Source organism: Miscanthus floridulus, chromosome 3, assembly GCF_019320115.1.
Source record: "Miscanthus floridulus cultivar M001 chromosome 3, ASM1932011v1, whole genome shotgun sequence".
NCBI lineage: Eukaryota > Viridiplantae > Streptophyta > Magnoliopsida > Poales > Poaceae > Miscanthus > Miscanthus floridulus.
Genome location: NC_089582.1, coordinates 88,455,399 through 88,473,140, shown reverse-complemented (window position 1 = coordinate 88,473,140; position 17,742 = coordinate 88,455,399). Strand labels below are relative to the sequence as shown.

At 45.1% G+C, this 17,742-nt stretch overlaps 2 protein-coding genes and 1 pseudogene across 6 annotated transcripts; 1 reads left to right on the top strand and 2 right to left on the bottom strand.

Moving 5' to 3' along the window:
- Positions 1-9,970: 9,970 nt before the first annotated feature.
- On the top strand, positions 9,971-10,665 carry LOC136546069 (uncharacterized; annotated as a pseudogene).
- Positions 10,666-10,978: 313 nt separating this feature from the next.
- On the bottom strand, positions 10,979-12,774 carry LOC136541873 (uncharacterized). 5 transcript variants are annotated; one of them, XM_066534039.1, is made up of 4 exons: positions 12,280-12,767; positions 12,018-12,206; positions 11,796-11,857; positions 10,979-11,699 (listed from the first exon to the last, which is right to left on the bottom strand). In XM_066534039.1, exons 2-4 carry the CDS (start codon positions 12,150-12,152, stop codon positions 11,147-11,149), a joined length of 750 nt encoding a protein of 249 aa, XP_066390136.1. In that variant the 5' UTR covers positions 12,153-12,206; positions 12,280-12,767; the 3' UTR covers positions 10,979-11,146. The 5 variants fall into 5 exon arrangements, with proteins under 5 accessions (XP_066390136.1, XP_066390133.1, XP_066390134.1 ...); XM_066534036.1 differs by having other exon boundaries at positions 12,018-12,774; XM_066534037.1 differs by having other exon boundaries at positions 10,979-11,672; positions 12,018-12,767.
- Positions 12,775-12,872: 98 nt separating this feature from the next.
- LOC136541872 (sulfite exporter TauE/SafE family protein 3-like) lies at positions 12,873-17,736 on the bottom strand. Its single transcript, XM_066534035.1, has 12 exons — positions 17,240-17,736; positions 16,371-16,530; positions 15,039-15,239; positions 14,888-14,952; positions 14,751-14,781; positions 14,600-14,679; positions 14,421-14,507; positions 14,196-14,246; positions 13,862-14,083; positions 13,683-13,776; positions 13,451-13,591; positions 12,873-13,367 (listed from the first exon to the last, which is right to left on the bottom strand). The coding sequence occupies exons 1-12, from the start codon at positions 17,435-17,437 to the stop codon at positions 13,282-13,284; spliced, it is 1,416 nt and encodes a 471-aa protein (XP_066390132.1). The 5' UTR covers positions 17,438-17,736; the 3' UTR covers positions 12,873-13,281.
- Between the last annotated feature and the right edge of the window lie 6 nt (positions 17,737-17,742).

Here is a 17,742-nt window from a genome sequence, read left to right as displayed (position 1 = left end):
TGAACGCTCTCTTCAACATCCCAAGTAAGTATACGTGGTTTCATGCACATTTTTTAGGGTTCCTCTTTTGTTCTCCGGTCCAACTTCCAGCCTGGCGGTGGAGGGCTTGTCGGTCCCGATCGGAGTCAAACTGTTGACTCAAACAACGTCTACGCTGAACGTACGGCGCCTGAAGACCAATGCAATAGACGGTGATGCCAACCTGGACGATTGGGGCCGGAATAGACGTGTCTAGGGGACAAGCGAAGCTCTTCTGATCCGCAGCTTCGGTGCCGCCAAAATTTTTTTGCATGGATTCGGATTCTGCCTACGCCTATTAGTACTCTTAAAAAGAGACATAGTGAGTGATCACGTAGATGGCAGACAACCCCTATTAGATTAGGCAGCTGTCAGTGTCAGGTAGTTGAAATAAAAGTGTCTCTTTCACACATTGATCACCCCATAATTTTCCAATCAGTACAGTGGCCTAGCCAACTAGTAGCATGCGTCTTATCAAGATTTGCTTGAGCCTGTAGTTAATAATAATATCATGTTGAGAATTTTAATGTTTATATTTTTCTTCATGCCTCATGAGTATTTAGGTTTTTAATAACTATTAAGAACCCTATGCTATACAACGTGTTTCTACCCTTCTTAAACACTCGGATTTTTGTTCTCCTCTCTCTACATGCCTTCTCCATCTCTAGTGGCTTTAAAAGAAAAATACGGGGAATCAGAGGGTGGAAGGCTAGACCAGCAGTCATGGCAGGCACGAGAGCGGTGAGGCGAAGCGGGGGGGGGGGAGCCACTGGTTTGGGCAGCGCAGGAGAACGGTTGGGCCGACGCTGGAGTGGCGGCAATCATAGCAGTAGCAAGGCTCTGGAGTGGCGCAGCTAGGTTAGCATTGCATAAGGTGGTAGTTGTGGATCCTACGACGTGCAACCACAGGAGACGAGATAGGTGGGTGAGATGGGGGCTTCATCGGCCATGGTGGCTATGTGAAGAAGAAATGGCTATATGGTTGAACAAGAAAGGATATATAGTTGTTCAATCTTGATCGGACAGAAAGAAATCAAATGCTGAGGTCCTATAAACACCCGTGTGTTGAGCATATGAAAGTGCATCTAGGCTCTAAGTGGATTTTGGTGGATTGCATGACAACACGAGTAAGAGATTAATGAATTTTATGAAGATTGTAGGTATTTAGTTCTAGGCATAACTGATATGATTTGAACTCATACCGTGAAGAAAATGACATAAATGAGAAATGAGTCCAAGTTAATATGATAAAATGCATACATTACAAGCATGTGATGAATATAGCAAAAGGGCTATGGTTTTATGGATATCTATTGCTCTCTCATGTGAAGCTTAATCATATTGTGCAGTGTAGATATTGCGTTTCACAATTGATGAATGGGCAAGCATGATTATCAAGTGAAGATGAGACATAATTGATTGCATATGGAATAATCTCACTCATGAAGCTTGCTAGTTCAAATCAAGTAGAAAATAACAATGCAAATAAACGTATGCTTATTGTTGGTTCAAATCACCATGTGGCTTAGGATGGCCTAAAATGGTGAAGATAGCAAGGAAAGGGCTTCAAGGGACTAAGAAAAGGTGAAGGGCAAGTGACAGCTTGTGCGCCGATGGAGTACCACCAAGGTGAAGAAGAGAGTACTTGCATTGAGTCTTGGCACTTATCTAGCTATGGAAGTCACATTCTATGGAGAATCAAATCATTATTGAATTATATGGAAAATGATTTTTTGGATGGAAAATGTAGTCTTGATCAAATGGTTTGAGAAATCTAAAGTCATAGCTCAAGGTGGTTTAGCTCATGACAAGGAAGGTGTTGGATACCCTCAAATGATGAAGATTGATATTTGAAGAATGAGAGACACAAGTGTGGATTATTTGCATATCTTTAAAATCTTGAGTTTGGTGTTGATATATTATTAAGAGGGATACAACACTAAGTGATAGATGAGGCCTAGAAGTGATCGAAACAACTCAAGTGAGAAATCCGAGTGATTAGCATAGAAACGAGAGCTAGTTGCAAAAGGCTGGGAAAACCAATAAGCTTGCAGGTTTGCCTATTAGAGTGTCTAACGGCTAGTTGGCTGGAGAAACCAACTAAGCATGTTTTCATTGGTAGGTCCATAACAACTAGTTTTCATGGGATATGTATTTATACCCCTCCAACGCCCCTTTGTGTGTTGTAGGTGCATTCCAAAGTGTTCTAACTTCAAAAAAATAGCCTTGTGAGAGCTCTCACTTCACTCTTTATGGGATATGTGTAAAAAAGTGAGATATCCTTTGAATTGAAGAGCAAAATTTTGAACGTGTGAGCACTAGAGAGATAAACCAAGACTTGAGCACTTTATGGTACCGTCAAGATTTATTGTGAAGCATTTGTTACTCTTAAAGTTTGGTTCCTAGACGGCTAGGCATAGCCAGTGAGGACCCAAACTTGTGGAGTACTGGAGGAGTTTGTGAGAGCTACGATCTTGCCCCCAAAAGGGAAAAAATCATCTAGTGAAAGAGTGGAAAGTGGTCGAGAGCAACCTAGCTAGAGCTCGATCATGGGTGGTCGCTCATGGCTTCCACAACAGAGACGTATGATCCAAGTTTGATCTAAACTCCAGGAAATACATCGCTATGTCTCCTTTCTCAGCTTGTCTCACATTTGTAATAATATGACAATTGTGAATACGTACTATACTTCTATCAGCTAACTGGCGGCGACATAGTGTGCCTGTTGTTGTGGGAACAAGTGATCTGTTGGGTACCCGTGACTCAAGTGGACATGGCTCTAAGCATAGATTTGCACACATGACAAGTAATTTTAGCAGACTATTTACGAGTATGGGTTTGGATTGACAAAACTTATCAAGTTTGTACCTTTTCCATCTCTAACTGGGGCCATGTTTGACACAGCTCCACTTCACCGGTAAAACTATTTTTTCAACTCCACGTGTAGCTCATGGTAACATGATACATAAAATGACCATAATACCCTTCTCTTTTTTCATCATTTTCTATTTTTCTTCTTTCATCTCACGGTCTTCTTTTTTCTTGATCTTTCTTCCCTGGTGGCTCTTCTCGATCTTCTTCTTCCCCGGCATCCCGTGCGCGCCTAGCAGCTAGTGCACCCGACGGTCAAGGGCGGAGCTAGAGCAAATTCGAGGGGGATGCTGCTTGCCTTGTGGGTACAAGGATTTTATGACGTGTGGGTGCAAATACGGTGAAAATTAGGTTTTTATCATTATTGTTTTACTTTTTCCGTGGGTGTGACTACACCCACTATGATGCATGTAGCTCCGCCCCTATCGGCAGCGGCTACACACCTACACGTGCCCCAATGACCTTACCTGTGCCATGGCCCAACGGCTTTGCGCCTGTCTTGATGGCCGCACCCTCCCCGTGCTGTGTCGTTGTCCCTGAGAGGGCAAACACATCCTCCAACATGTGTTGGAGCCTGCAATGGGAGTGTAACACCTCTGATGTTACGAGCTTGCTAAGCACTGGGATTATGGCCTGAGAGGTAGATCTATAAATATAGTAAGTTAGTTTACTTTAGTGTGCTAATGAAAACCTAACAAGGAAATAGGAAAAGTAGTTTTAATGGTTTGGCACGAAAAGCAATTTTTATATGTTGGAGCACTATTGGTTGCCCCAAGGTGAGCACTCGAGAATGCTATAGGTTATAGTCGTGTTGAGTGTCACGTGGGTCTCGGAAAAATTTGCCTAAGTTCATTAGAACACGCTGTGAGCTCTGTGTCAACGATCTGTTGCGGACCGGAACTTCGAGGATGAACTCATCTTGGCGCGCATGTATCTTCCTCTCGGGTGGCCCTTTTGTTGTGCGGATTGCTCCGTTAGATAGCTGATAAGATCAACTTTAGAGTCATGGAATTAGTTGAACCTCAATCATGATCGTTAGCAATTTTTGCATCGCTTTAAAACTTGTGCAGGACATCGGTAGCACCCGCTCGCCCTGGGCTTGTGGTTACCGCGCGCGGGGTGCTGCTGGCACTAGGGCTCAGGCCGTGGTCGGGCCGCTGTCGTTGCTTAGCTCACACATAGGGTTGAGGTCACGCATTGTCTACGATTGGGCTTGCTATTGCGCGAACGTTGTGCTTAGGCGGCTGGCCGCGGTGCCGCGCGCAGAGCATGCCGTGGCCACGGCGGGTTGGACTATGCAGATGTGGCGCTGAAGGGTCGAGATGGCGGACTAGAGGGGGGTGAATAGTCTTTTCTAAAATTAATCGTGTCGGCTAACCGAAACAAGTGCGGAATTATAACTATCGGTCTAGCCAAGACTACACCCCTCTATCTATGTTCTCTAGCACCTTCCAAAGATACTAATCAAGCAACAAAGGTGCCGGGCTAGCTAGAGCTCACCTAACCAATTCTAGGAGCAAGGTTACGCAAACCTATGCCACTAGTACTTTAAGCAACAAGAGAGCTCCTACACATGCTAGTAAGCAAAAGCACAAAGCTAACAAAACTCACTAGCAATGCTCAATAACAAGGCAATCAATGCCTAATTAGAGAGCGCAAATACTTAGCTACACAAACTAAGCAACATGACTAACAAGGTTACTAAAACCAAATTAGCCACGCAAGGGAGCTACTTCTATGCTACACAAGCAAGAAGGTAATTAGCAAACTACACAAGCTATCTAATTACAAGAGCAACTACACAAGCTTAATATGTATTGAAGTAATTGCAAGCTTGTGTAATGGGGATGCAAACCAATGGGAAGAACAAGGTTGACACGATGATTTTTCTCCCGAGGTTCACGTGTTTGCCAACACGCTAGTCCCCGTTGTGTCGACCGCTCACTTGGTGGTTCGGCGGCTAATTAGCATCACCCGCTAAGCCCGCACGTCGGGCGCCGCAAGAACCTACCCCGGAAGTGAGGGTAGCTCAATGACACGCTTTACTAGAGTTGCTCTTCGCGGCTCCCGTGGGGCGAGCACAATGCCCCTCACAGGCACTTCTCCGGAGCGCCGCACAAGCTTCTTGCGCGCTTCGACGGAGACCACCACCAAGCCATCTAGGAGGTGGCAACCTCCAAGAGTAACAAGCACCACCGGCTTACAACTCGATCACCTAGTGCCACTCGATGCAATCTCATGATGCAATCGCACTAGAATCGCTCACTCACATAATCGGATGATCACTATCAAGTATGTGTGAGATGGAGGGCTCCTAAGCACTCTCAAGCATGGACACAAAGTCCCCCAAGGTGCTCCACTACAGCCATGGCCGAAGGCCACTTCTATTTATAGCCCCAAGGGCTAAACTAGCCGTTACCCCTTCACTGGGCAAAAATCGGGCCGACCGGACGCTCCGGTCGTGTTGACCGGACGCTGGACCTCAGCGTCCGGTCGCCCGCAGACGGCCACGTGTCCCGATTCCAACGGTCACTTGACCTGACCGGATGCAGCAGCTTCAACTAACCGGATGCTGAACCTCAGCGTCCGGTCGTTTCCAGTAAGCTCCCCGAGGCGTATTTCTTCGACCGGACGCGTCCGGTCGCACGTGATCGGACGCAGCCCAGCGTCCGGTCACACTCCAGCTTCTGCGTCACCGTACGTCAGCCTGACCGGACGCACCCTGCCAGCGTCCGGTGCTTTCAGACCCAGCGTCCAGTCAGTTGACCGACGCCAGTGTCTTTGGGATCAACTCATTTTCACTTTTAATTTCTTCACCCTTGCTCCGATGTGCCAACCACAAGAATTTGCATCCGACGCAATAGAAAATAGGCATTCCATTTTCCTGAAAGCGCCGAATCCCAGGGACCCAAACCCATCTCAACCCTGCAAACACCACCTCCTTTGTAAATGTGCCAACACCACCAAGTGTACACCACCATGTGTATGTGTGTTAGCTTTTCACAATCATTTCCCAAAGGATGTTAGACACTCAACTTGCCACGCCACTCGATCCTAGCGACAATGTAAAGTTAGATCACTCGAGTGGCACTAGATGACCGATATGCAAACAAGTTTGCCCCTCTTGATAGTATGGCCATCTATCCTAAACCCGGTCATAAACTTCTCTACACACCTATGACCGGTGAAATAAAATACCCTAGGTTATACCTTTGCCTTGCGCATTCCATCCCATCTCCTCCAACATCGATGCAACACATGCACCAACACGATCAACAATGATATGATCCACTTCATATCATCACGTGATCATATTAGTTCATCGATCTTGACTTTACTTGCTCTTCACCGTTGCCATCGTCCATCGGCGCCAAGTCTTGCTCAAGCTTCACCGCCACGCGGTCCATTACTCCAAAGCCTTCGACTTGCCCTTCACGCTTGCAACCGGTCCATCAAGCCAAGTCTTATCTTGATCTTCTCCACCTTGATCACATGATTTAATGTCATGTCTCATGTTCAATAAGCTCCTTCATCATCACATGTGTGAGCTTTGCAACATCTCCAAGCCATTTTCACCTCCATGGCATATGTTGCTCATACACATGTACCTGTGGACTAATCACCTGTGTATCTCACATAAACACAATTAGTCCACCTAAGTTGTCACTCAATTACCAAAACCAAACAAGGACCTTTCAGGCGCCCGCCTCACCTTTCAATCTAGCTACCACGTCGCAACCCGACATGACTTTTGTTCATCGTATCTGAGTCGATGGCCCCGGTCACTGTGACGAGGGTGATGCCCTCTGCCTCTCCTGTCCCCGCTAGCCAGCACCGACGTGACCGATCGAGCTTGGCTGCTCTAACACTAACGTGTTGTGCCAAGCACCCACGTCACATTACCAAGGCGTAAGTACTCGCACTATCCCCACTGGTTGGAGCTGCCCCGCCTTAACTTGCTCGGCTCGCTCGTGTGCATGCTCCATGGCCACCCGTGCACTTGACTGCCTCCTATCCGTCCCTTGATTCTCTTAGCTCAAAGCTTTCCAGTCCAATTCCTCGCGTCTGTGAGTAGAATAGAAAGTTAGCTGGACGTCCCATTCTCGTCAAGCTCAGCCATGGTCTTTTGGTGGTCAATTTTGGGTTTTCCTCGCCACCGGTCATCTCGCCGCCGTGGGATGGCACGTGTGGGGGGGGTATGGCGTTACGCTTGGTTTTAGTTCGATTCAATCCGGATATAGGCTCATCTTGATACTCTTGTGTCGGTGCTCGCCTTGGCTTCGCCTGGGATGCCGCTGATGGTGAGCTGACATGTCGGTGTCCGCCCTGAGCACTGCTGCCCCGTCAGCTCGCACGTGGCTAGCGCTGTGGGGGTCGTCTCCAACTTCACCACCACCTCGACCATGTTCGTTGGAAGCTGTTGATGCTCAATTGCCTCCTTTTAGTCCGTTGATTGCATTAGCTGGCCAGACCGCTTGCGCCGCCGTGGCGGTAGGGCCGCCACCGTGGGTAGCGCTGTAGAAGTCACCGTTTAACTCCTAATCACCGCCCAGGGTTTTGTCTTGGCTCCGCGGCGCTCGTCGGCTCGATTGTGGGGCTGGTGTTTCGTTCCAGTGGTCGGTGTATGCGCGCTGCGCCGGTTGGAGTCGCGCCGTCGTGCGCAAGTTGCCGGAGACCATCCCGTGGTGAGGACGAGATAGTTCGGGGGCTTAGCTGCAAAGCGCGTCTCTTACTAAATAGTGCGCAAGTGCTCCGTGTAATAACTCGCTAGGTCAGGGGCTCTTTCGCAAGATGCGCTGGAGCGCTCGCGCTGCGGGCCTGTCGGGCCGGCCTGCTATACGCGTGGGCTCCCCGTCGTGGGCTATTTTAGTTGCTGGGCCGAATAGTTGGCCACCGGCCTTTTCTTTTTCAAAAGCATTTTCCAAATTAGTTTCTAAGGTGAACTTGTAAATTCAAGATAAATTTGTATAGATGTCCAAAAATTATGAAATCAATTTTGTTAGGCTCCTAAAATCATGATCTATCTGTTAGCGTAATTGGTTCATCTAGTTTTAAAATGTTCCTGGGTTGCTCTAATTATTTTAAAATGTTTAATATTGTTAAAATGTGAACTTGTGGGAATTTTTGTGAGAAAATGGTGATAGTGTCGACTCTGAAAATTTTACAGTAAATTCATAATATTATTAGCCGCTCACTGTAATTTTTGTAGCACCAGAATAATTATTTTGCTAGATAGATAATGATGCCTATTTCGAATAAATATTAAATCGATAGAATGGAATAAAGAAACAACTTGGGTTTGTATAACTAAAACACTCATTGGGAAATAACATCTTGTTCGACAACATGGATACATGGTCTAGTACGTTAGTCACCAGAGCTAGCTCATTAGCATGAGAGGTGTAAACGTATTTTAAGAGTTACGGTTGCCATTGATTAATTACGTCTTCCGCGTGTACCCACGAATGTCGTAATAGGAACAACGATGGATTTGGAGTCGACCAGAGTAGCAGAAAAGATGGTGCCTGATTGATCGTGTCACATGATAGAATGCTAATATTTGGTTATTTCTTACCCAAGCAAGCCTCGGTGCATAACCCCTACTTTTCTGCACTCTATATTATGTTTGTGCATTAAGTTTTAAAAGAGTTGACTCTTGTACGTGGATTTCTCCTGGTGGGCTCAGAGATGATTTTTTTACTCTGCGATCATAGTTTTTATTTATAACTCTCACTAAATGTTTTTATAAATAGAAGTTTTACAATCTGTTGTCATAGCTTATATATCAATGCTTCATCATGTCATGAATATATATTTATTTTCGCTGTAACTCTGATCACATATTTATATTCCGCTGTTAAATTAAATTGTTCATAACTCTGATGTTGTATTAAAGTGACGTAAGAAATGATTTAAGAACGTTGTAAGCTTTATTCTCTCATTTGTGATCCTGATGGAAAAATATGGATTTTCGTGTTCTCCCTTGGGGTGTGTCCGACCGAACTGCGTAATTTAGTGTCCTCCCTTGAGTACTTAGAGTCTAATAAAAGACAAGTACTCCTATGAGGCATTAGAATAGGCGGTTCTGCCACAGAAAGATGGTCCCTGAGGCCTTCCCCAACGCACTACGGTGGTGTGCTAGCCTCGCAGAGTTTCCGGTTGCCTTGTAGAAGAGACCATCGCCTCATCTGACAAAAGTTAGAGACAACAACAAGGGAGTGCGTGTGCGTTGTGGTGGGAGTTGTGGCCTTAGACTGTTGGGACCATATCTGGTTCTGCGTTTCGCTCCAAACTTTCTCTGGATAAAATTGAGCAGTGCGCAGACCATGGGGCCCTGAAGAGACAACACATATATGGCTTGTGTTGAGTGAACGGTGGTTTTAATCCATCGGGCATACGTGGAAGGTGACATTTTTTTTTTGCTGGGGCTAACGCTGCTATATACCTGCGTTGTTATTGGCCTAAGAGGGCAAACACATCTTCCAACACGTGTTGGGATTGTAGTGGGAGATGGACCAGGGAGAATCTAAGGCTATGTTCGGCTGCTCGTAAAGCCGATTGTGCTGATTTGTATGGCTGATTTGTCGGGCGAGGCGGAGCCTGTCCCTAGAGGTCGGGCGAGGCGGATCGCACGACCTTGGGGTCGGACGAGGCGGAGCCCGTGGCCTCGGTGTCGGGCGAGGCGGATCGCACGACCTTAGGGTCAGGCGAGGCGGAGCCTGCGGCCAGAGGTTGGGCGAGGCGGAGTCCACGGCCTCGATGTCGGTTGGAGCTGTAGTCGCATCTTTGACTGCGTAGATGGATTAACGTATAACGATCATTAGCCCCTCCTCTTCGAGTACCATAGTATTGGTCCCCGACAAGCATGTTCCTGCCTTGTATACGTGTTCTTTCACAGCATCCTTGTACTATTACTGTCATAACACTTTTGCTGATTTACTAATTACTATGATACTGATTAAATTTTGAAGATTCTACATGCTTAATTAACTAATATCGTTTTTATTTGTCACCTTATCTTGTGACGTTTATGTTATAATATGCAGATGGCAATCATGGCACTAAGAAAGTGAGGAAGCCCAAAGGTTGGAAGCATCCCCAACCGATAACCATGGCCCCAGCTCAGGCAGATGCGTGAGGAGTTTTGGGACACCGCTCCTCATTATGGTGGTCAGAAAGGTATTCTCATCTTTGTTTTTGTTCACTTGTCTTCAGTGTATTGTTTGGTTTGTATAAATTGAGCTAATTTATCTTCCTTTTATCTGCTTGGATGCATAATTTCTTATATTTCTAGTTGCACTCTTTAACCTCTTTGCACTAACGATTTTGAACCTTGTACAGTAATTTGGGATGCCCTTCGAGTTGCATCAGAATCTGAGGTATCCCATGCACAGGCTGTTGTGGAAAGTGCAGGCATAATTGTTTCTAATGCTGATCTGACTCTCTCAGCCTACCCTAACTTATTTGGGACTTAAAGGCTTTGTTGTTGTTGTTGCTGCTGCTGATCTGACTCTCTGCTATGATGAAAGGGGTATGGCTTTTCTGCTTGACTCTTTGCCTTTCTGTTATCCTTTCACATTTGTTCATTTTTGTTAATATTAATAGGTCTGTTTTAACATTCCAGGTGCTAAGTATGAACTGCCCAAGTATGTTTTGAGCGAACCAGCCAACCTTATTCGAGACAGCTGAACGGCAGCCGTAGGAAGACCTACCGATGTAAAAACTGTAAATGACTGCAGATGCCAAATTAATCCCTTGCTTGAGTGTCCTGGTAACTGGAGCGCGCTTGAGTAACTTTCACCTTGCTTTGGCAACTTTCGGCAATAGGGTTTTCTATTGTTATTCGTAGCATACAGTGAACTCTTCCACTTCTAGTGTCCAGATAAAGCTTTTCTATTGTTCTTGGTTCTGCTGTAAACATGAATCTGCTTAGAATTCTTTGGAGTGAGAATGCTGCTTAGATTGTTCTCGTCCATTACCATGATACAAGTTGGAGCATACATTTTAGAAACATGTCACATCTCGTGCAATGAATTATATTACTTCCAGATTTGTCTTGTACAGTTAGCGGTTATTATCTGGACTGGTCTGACATTGCAAATGAAATGCATTATAAGGAGAAAATCACAATCTAGTTTTACATTATTGCAACATATCTGATGATACTGGAGTTTTGTGAAACCTAGTACAACGTGGCAGTGCTAGCAAGTCTGGGATCTTACAGGCTGAAGAGATTCAGTGCCTGATGCTGATTCGTCTAGTGGTAGTGTGGCGTGGAGTCTGAGAAGAGCCTGAACCGGCTGAATGCCTCCTCCATCGCCCTCACCATCGCCAGCAGCTCCAGATCCATCCCTCCGTCTTCGTTGGCGGCATCAGCGGGGTTCCTCCTCTCGCAGAGCGCAAACCGGCACACCGGGCAGTTGCCGTGCCCCTTCACCCATGGGGCGATGCACCCCTGGTGAAACATGTGGTTGCAGGGCGTGATCGCCACCTGCTCTCCGGGCAGGAATGTCTCCAGGCATACGGTGCAGGCCTTCTCCTCTTCGGTGGTTGACGGTGGTGTTGCACTCCTGGTCCGGAGGATGCCTCTGCCGCCTTGTTGCTTCTTCTGCGGATCCGGTGGCCTGTATTCCTGCTTCCTGAGCTGATCCATGGCCTCCCTGAACTCCTCATCGGTTAGTCCAGTGTCTTCTCGCCTGTGTCTTGGGTTTAGGGTCGCGCCACTGCTACTGCTGTCATGGACATGGTGGATTTGGAATGGTGTGTATGGCTGCAAAGGGTGCCTGAGCACAACATGAGTTGGCCAGATGCTACGGGTGATGATAGTATCAAGTTCAAGTGTCCAAAATTTAATGCATCTGAAGCTCAGATTGAGAAGGCAGACAGAAGAGTCTTTTGAACTGTACCAGGAACTGGAACGCTCGAACGGTCTTCTGAACCTCTGCTCCGGAAGCCTCCAAGGGTAATCCTGGATCATCAAAATCCAAAAGCATGGCTTTGAACTTGCAAGAATGAACAATTAAATTTCCATCTCAGGCACACAAGTGTTATAATGCTTACGAATGAATTCACATCTCTCTGGAAACGTGCAGAGATGAGAAAAAAACAGAGTTGGTATGGTACGGTACCCCATGATGCAGAGGCCAAGGGGACCTCCTCCTGCTCCTGGACGGCAACTGATGGTACAAGGCGTACTCAAGCTCACGAGGCACGGGGCCGTACTCCGGCCCGTAGCTCCCATCCGGCCGCCGGCCGTCAGTCATCTCGCTACTCCAGCGACCACCGGAGAGCTCGTCGAGGGAGATGACTGATGAGTTCTTTGAGGGTGTCGGTATGTTATATGTATAAACAACCATCGATGCTTAGGATATATTGGGGCTCACCACTCACCAGGTGGAATCAAGAATCAGGTGCTTTGCTGCTGATGCCCACAGACACAGAGGCTGGGGTTGGGCATCAGGTTCTCCTCCAAATCTCATCGGATCGGCCATTGTTCTCGGACGTTTTTTCCCCTTGTCGCGAGGCGGTATGATATATTGCAGCACAGACAAATGGGGAACATGCTCAGATTATTCAGAAATCAGAAAAGGGACAGCCCTACAACTACAAATGCACCAATTCCATTTCACATGAGCCGCTGCACTACTGGGTTTCATTCGGTTAGGTTTGTTACAAAATTGAATCTTCAGGTTTTGTTCAGTTTTCTAATGCTGACGGAAGATTCATGCTGAGAGATCCAGCTCCAAGATTGCCTGCCAGGTGGAATTCATAAGAATTTTCAACTTGAATGCACACAGAAAGTGAGCATCAGATTCTCCTTCCTGCCACTCATGGTTACAAAAATCAGCTGCCGCAGCAGCAGCGAGTTGAGGTAGGCTAAAGACGAGAAATCCATAAGAGTTACTCACCTGCGAGTTGAGGTAGGCTAAAGACGAAAAATCCATAAGAGTGACTCACCTCATGCTTATCATGTGATATTGTGCTTAGAGTGAGCATAAAAGCACACATTTCTGAAGTTTTCATATTGCAGAGTACTATAGGATGTTATCTGAAGATGTGCAATGTACATTTCCTACAACGAAATACACTGACGATATCCTGCCGTGGCAGAAAATCATCTCTACATTTGTTAGGAAAAAATTCATACAAAGTGATGACACTTGGCTTAGTTGACTTAAAATGGAAACTAGAGACCACCGAAAACATGCTCCAAAATTCATCTGAAACCAATCTATGCAGCTAGCCTCCCTTCAGAGCTGTCGCAGCTAGAATCTCTTCAGTCCTATGCACCAAAATTGAATCATGGAACCCTTTTGATCCTTGAATTATATCCCACTTCTGCTTGCGGAGAACTGCACACCACACAACTCACATCTTCAACCTTCCTGCTTCCTATGCATCGTACTTGCAAAGGTTCTCAAACCCCATGTACTCGTGTCGTGCAATCTTGTGAACCATGTTAGAGACGCCAACCCCACCTACAGGTTGAGAAGAGGATTGCTTAGGTAACGTGGTTAAGAGTGGGATTTAATCAATTCCAATCAAGTGTAGAAGATGGTACCGAGAGAAATCGCGCTGACGAAGATCATGAAAGCCAGTATGAAGATGATAAGTGATGCCCGCCCTAACCAGTTGATCAACTTCCTCACCGCATGCTGGCCGATGAGGGCAGCAACAAACGCCACAAAGGTGAAATAAACAGCTGAAGAAAAGGCCAAGGAATCAAGTCAAATATGTGTATCACTGTTATTAGAAGAGAAAAATTGCATGAACGTGGAAGAAACAGCTTATACCATAAGGCACTGGAAACCGGTTCAAGAGGTAGTATTCGACAACTGACATGGAAGATGAGAACATCATTGCAAAGGTAGCCGTAGCACTAGAAACCTATCATAGAATCAGATATGGAAGTGTTTCAGTGTCAATGCATGATTTGAGCAGACATTAAAACAGGAGTAGGGAAGCAGTGTACCTGGGGAGGGATGCCAAGCTCCAAGAACAGTGGCCCCATAATGAAGCCACCTCCGAGACCTAGGAGTCCACCGACTAGTCCTGCAGCTATACCGAATAGACCGTATACAACTACCTGATGAAATTTCATGGTAGTTTGTTCACTTCCCTTTGATGATAACACCCTCTTCCCACTCATCAGCCCAAATCCTTCATACAGTGTCACTCCTACTGACACTGGAACCTATGTCCAACCACAGAAAGATTTAATCATGTTGTGTTCCATACATGGGTGTGTGGCCAATATTGCAGATTTGTAACCACACACAAATCTTTTATATTCTAACATGCCATACCTGGAGAAGGTTCAAGACCCAGTACCATGGGGAGCAAGTAGCAGTGTAATTCTGAAAACATGAAAGGAAACAACATAGTTGTTAAAATATTCCTGTTGAGAAGGCCCAAAGAAACTGGAAAATATTGGAGACAAATCATACAAATTAACACAATATTCACTGAATTACACGAGGCCGATGTCAACGTCTAAATTTTAGAATGTAACTTTCTGCAGAAATCCTGACCTTTGTGACCTGAAGAACAAGGAATGCCACCCACACAAATGAAAGAAGACCAACCTCCTTCCAGTGAATGTTCTTTATAAGTGATGGCTGAAACAGTGGAAACTTTCTAGATTAAAATCCTTATAACTACAGTTTCAAAAGAATGCAGCTGAGTATATATATGATCATTAGATGTTTACCGCTTCATCTGATGAGAGGGTTTTTTGGTTTGCTGCCGCACCTGGTCCAGTAGGAAGTGGTGCATACTCTGCTTCCTCAGCTGAACGGTTGAAAAAGGTAAGGAATAGATTCTGCATTTGTGACAAATGAGCACATTTATTTCTCTCTTACCTGCACTTTGCTCCAAACGTTTTGCAGCCTCCTGGAAGAAAAGAAGTTTACCACATTACTATATTGTAGGATGTGAAAAATATGTAAAACAAAGCCTCACAGTTAACAAAGGAGACAAGGAAGTCACAAAAGATTACCCTTTGGATTATTGTCTCTTTCTTCCATGTCTCAATGCCCTTCAGAAAGGCTTTTGTGGATGTGCCTATTATCAAATTTGAAAGTGTAAGGTCATTCATGAACAATAGATGAGGTATTTCATAGTTTTGGGAACTGGTACAAGATAAGCACCTAGGAAAAGAATTATCAGGAGAACTGTGACCAGCCAGTCAGGAAATATGACATTAAAAATAACACCAATGCTGATCCCAAGCATTAGCATAGGCTGAATGAGCACAGCTAGGTCATAATCAATCACCGGCATGTCCAAAGTCGGATGTTTTAGCTTGAGATTATAGTAAACAGTTGAAACAGACGCTCCCATAATCATACCTGTCCCAAAGAGTAAAACGTCTCAATAAAAGTAGTAAAAAATGATGATCTACAAATAAATGATTTTGTTATATAATGTTGTTATAGTTTGTATGGATGTATAGAAATTTGGTAAGAAGATTTTTCTTTGAATCGCACAGAAAATAATGTAAACCAGCCATACAAAGAACAGATAGATAATTAGGTACTAACAAAAAAAAAAAGAGTTCCAAGTAATCATGTCTCTACACCTGACAATGGACATCAAAAAATTAAGTTTGCAAGTGAAAGGCAATATCCAACAAGCAAGGTGCATGCATGCATACGGGCAACACAGTACTCGTATGCTGGAGTAGTTTAGAACCCAATGCAGTATCCTTGTACCTCTCATCCATATTGTATATTTCTATTCCTTTTGTACAGCTTTTGACCTTTATAGCTCCCTTTTCTATGCATGAGATGAGGTCTACATTGTGCTGAAAATTAAGTATTACTTCCAACAAAGGTAGAAAGATGATGAGGTCTACATTGTGCTGAAGATTAAGTATTACTTCCAACAAAGGTAGAAAGATGTATTCTGTCGACACATGTATCTATTAATTATCAATCATCACAGGAACCTGCATGGCATAAAAAAAAACTACTGAAAAGAATAGCAGCAACTACTGCTTTCAGGATATAATAAAACGATCCTAATTAGGTGCTGTTTAGTTGTATTTCATTTTGCAAAAATTTTCAAGATTCCCCGTCACATCGAATCTTTGGACGCATGCATGAAGCATTAAATATAAATAAAAAATAAAACTAATTACATAGTTTAGACGAAATTCACGAGACGAATCTTTTAAGCCTAATTAGACTATGATTGGACACTAATTGCCAAATAACAACGAAAGTGCTACAGTACCATTTTCCAAAAATTTTCGTGAACTAAACAAGGCCTTAGCCAAAGGCTCGCTTTCCAGAAGTATACTACAACAGCAGCAGGACAGAAAAGATACCAGATGAAGACACATACTACTGCACACATGAATCAACCAAAGGAAATAATACACTAAACAAGCCCTATAAATCGACTGTGGACAGCGAAACTGTTGCTTTCGGAACATGCACACAAGAGGAAGGATCCACATGAAGCAGTTAGATCCTCACACTTTGATATCGCAGTAGATGATTTTGGGTCAAACCCAATGATGAGTGTCAGCATCGGCACAAAGATCCCGCCGCCACCAACTCCGCCAACACTCCCGAATGCCGCACCGAAGAATCCGATCAGTGAGCCCAGCACAACTTGCCACCCAACTTCCATTGGCTGTAGAAAGCAACCAAACAAGATTCACCAAGTGAAAACATCATGTCTTAAAAGCAGTAAAGAATAACTGTTGAAAAGTACAGGTCGGATCAGATCACGACAGTCAGCCTGTTCGGGAGGCCGTATCGTATCGTGGATTATTTACTGCTGGCTGGTTTGGTGTGAAAGAAAAACACTGTTCCCGGCTAGAAATTTACGATCGTTTACGAAATGCGAAGAGGCTGAGTGCTGTAGGTCATCTCAAATTCAATAGGATATACTCCCTCTGTCCCAGTTTATTTATCGTTTTCGGTTTTCGTGTTACAAGTTTGACTTTTTATAAAAAAAACTAGCAACATTTGTATCTTCAAATAAATTTATTAAAAAACTAAATTCAAAAATCTTTCCGATGATACCAATTATGTATCATAAATATTAATATTTTTTAATATATATTTTGTTAAAATTATTTCTCGAGAAACGAAAGCGACAGATATTTTAGGACGGTTCTGCATGACCCAAACTGGATTCCATGATAAATCCAGAGCAGATGAGCTCTGACACTCGGAGCCTACCAAACATATCCAAATTCTAACTTTGTAAACTTAACCCAGCGCAAACTGTTAAACTAGCAACTGAGCTCCGGTAAAAACAAACAAAATGCTCTTTTTTCCGTGAAAAGAAAACAAAAAAATGCTGGGAAAAAAAACCGAAGCGGTTTTGTAATTACCGGCCACACGTGCTGGTACGAGTTGCCGTCGCTCCTCCACATCAGATTGGCCACCTTCCGGAACAGGCTCATCTCCTCCTCCACCGGCGCCACCGCGGCGCCAACCAGTGAAAGCCCCCGGTCGGCAGCGACGGCGGCCGCCGCCGCTGCCGCGAACGCGACGGCCAGCGCGGCCCCGGCGTGGCACTTCCTCCCCATTGCTTGTCGGCACCACCAGGTGAAGGCAACTGTGCAGTTCGTTCCCAAGAACCGAAAAGAATCCAAGGAAGATTGGAAGGTTGGCTTTTGATAATTTTTTTTGAACGCGTTCTTGCGGTTTCGGGGCTGGGAGACGTGCAAAGGGCGCAACTTTTCTGGGATCCCGGGTGGTCTTCTTGGACGATTGGGGGTGCACAGGACGAGGAAATTAAATAAAACTGCAGAAATGGCGGCGGCGATTGTTCAGAGCGGAAGGGACCTGCAGCAAGTGGAAAGAGGGAGATGGCAATGGCGATGGGGGAGAG

Bases quoted from the DNA above. Each gene is read 5' to 3' on its own strand.
- LOC136541873 (XM_066534036.1), bottom strand. From the start codon at position 12,245: ATGGTTGTTTATACATATAACATACCGACACCCTCAAAGAACTCATCA. The intron at 11,858-12,017 runs GTACCGTACCAT...TTGATGATCCAG, and splicing joins CTTGGCCTCTGCATCATGGG to GATTACCCTTGGAGGCTTCC. The intron at 11,700-11,795 runs GTACAGTTCAAA...CATCACCCGTAG, and splicing joins TTCGAGCGTTCCAGTTCCTG to CATCTGGCCAACTCATGTTG.
- LOC136541872 (XM_066534035.1), bottom strand. From the start codon at position 17,437: ATGGGGAGGAAGTGCCACGCCGGGGCCGCGCTGGCCGTCGCGTTCGCG. The intron at 15,240-16,370 runs GTGAGGATCTAA...TCTTTGGGACAG, and splicing joins ATCTACTGCGATATCAAAGT to GTATGATTATGGGAGCGTCT. The intron at 14,247-14,420 runs GTCAGGATTTCT...TCATGTTTTCAG, and splicing joins TTGTTCTTCAGGTCACAAAG to AATTACACTGCTACTTGCTC.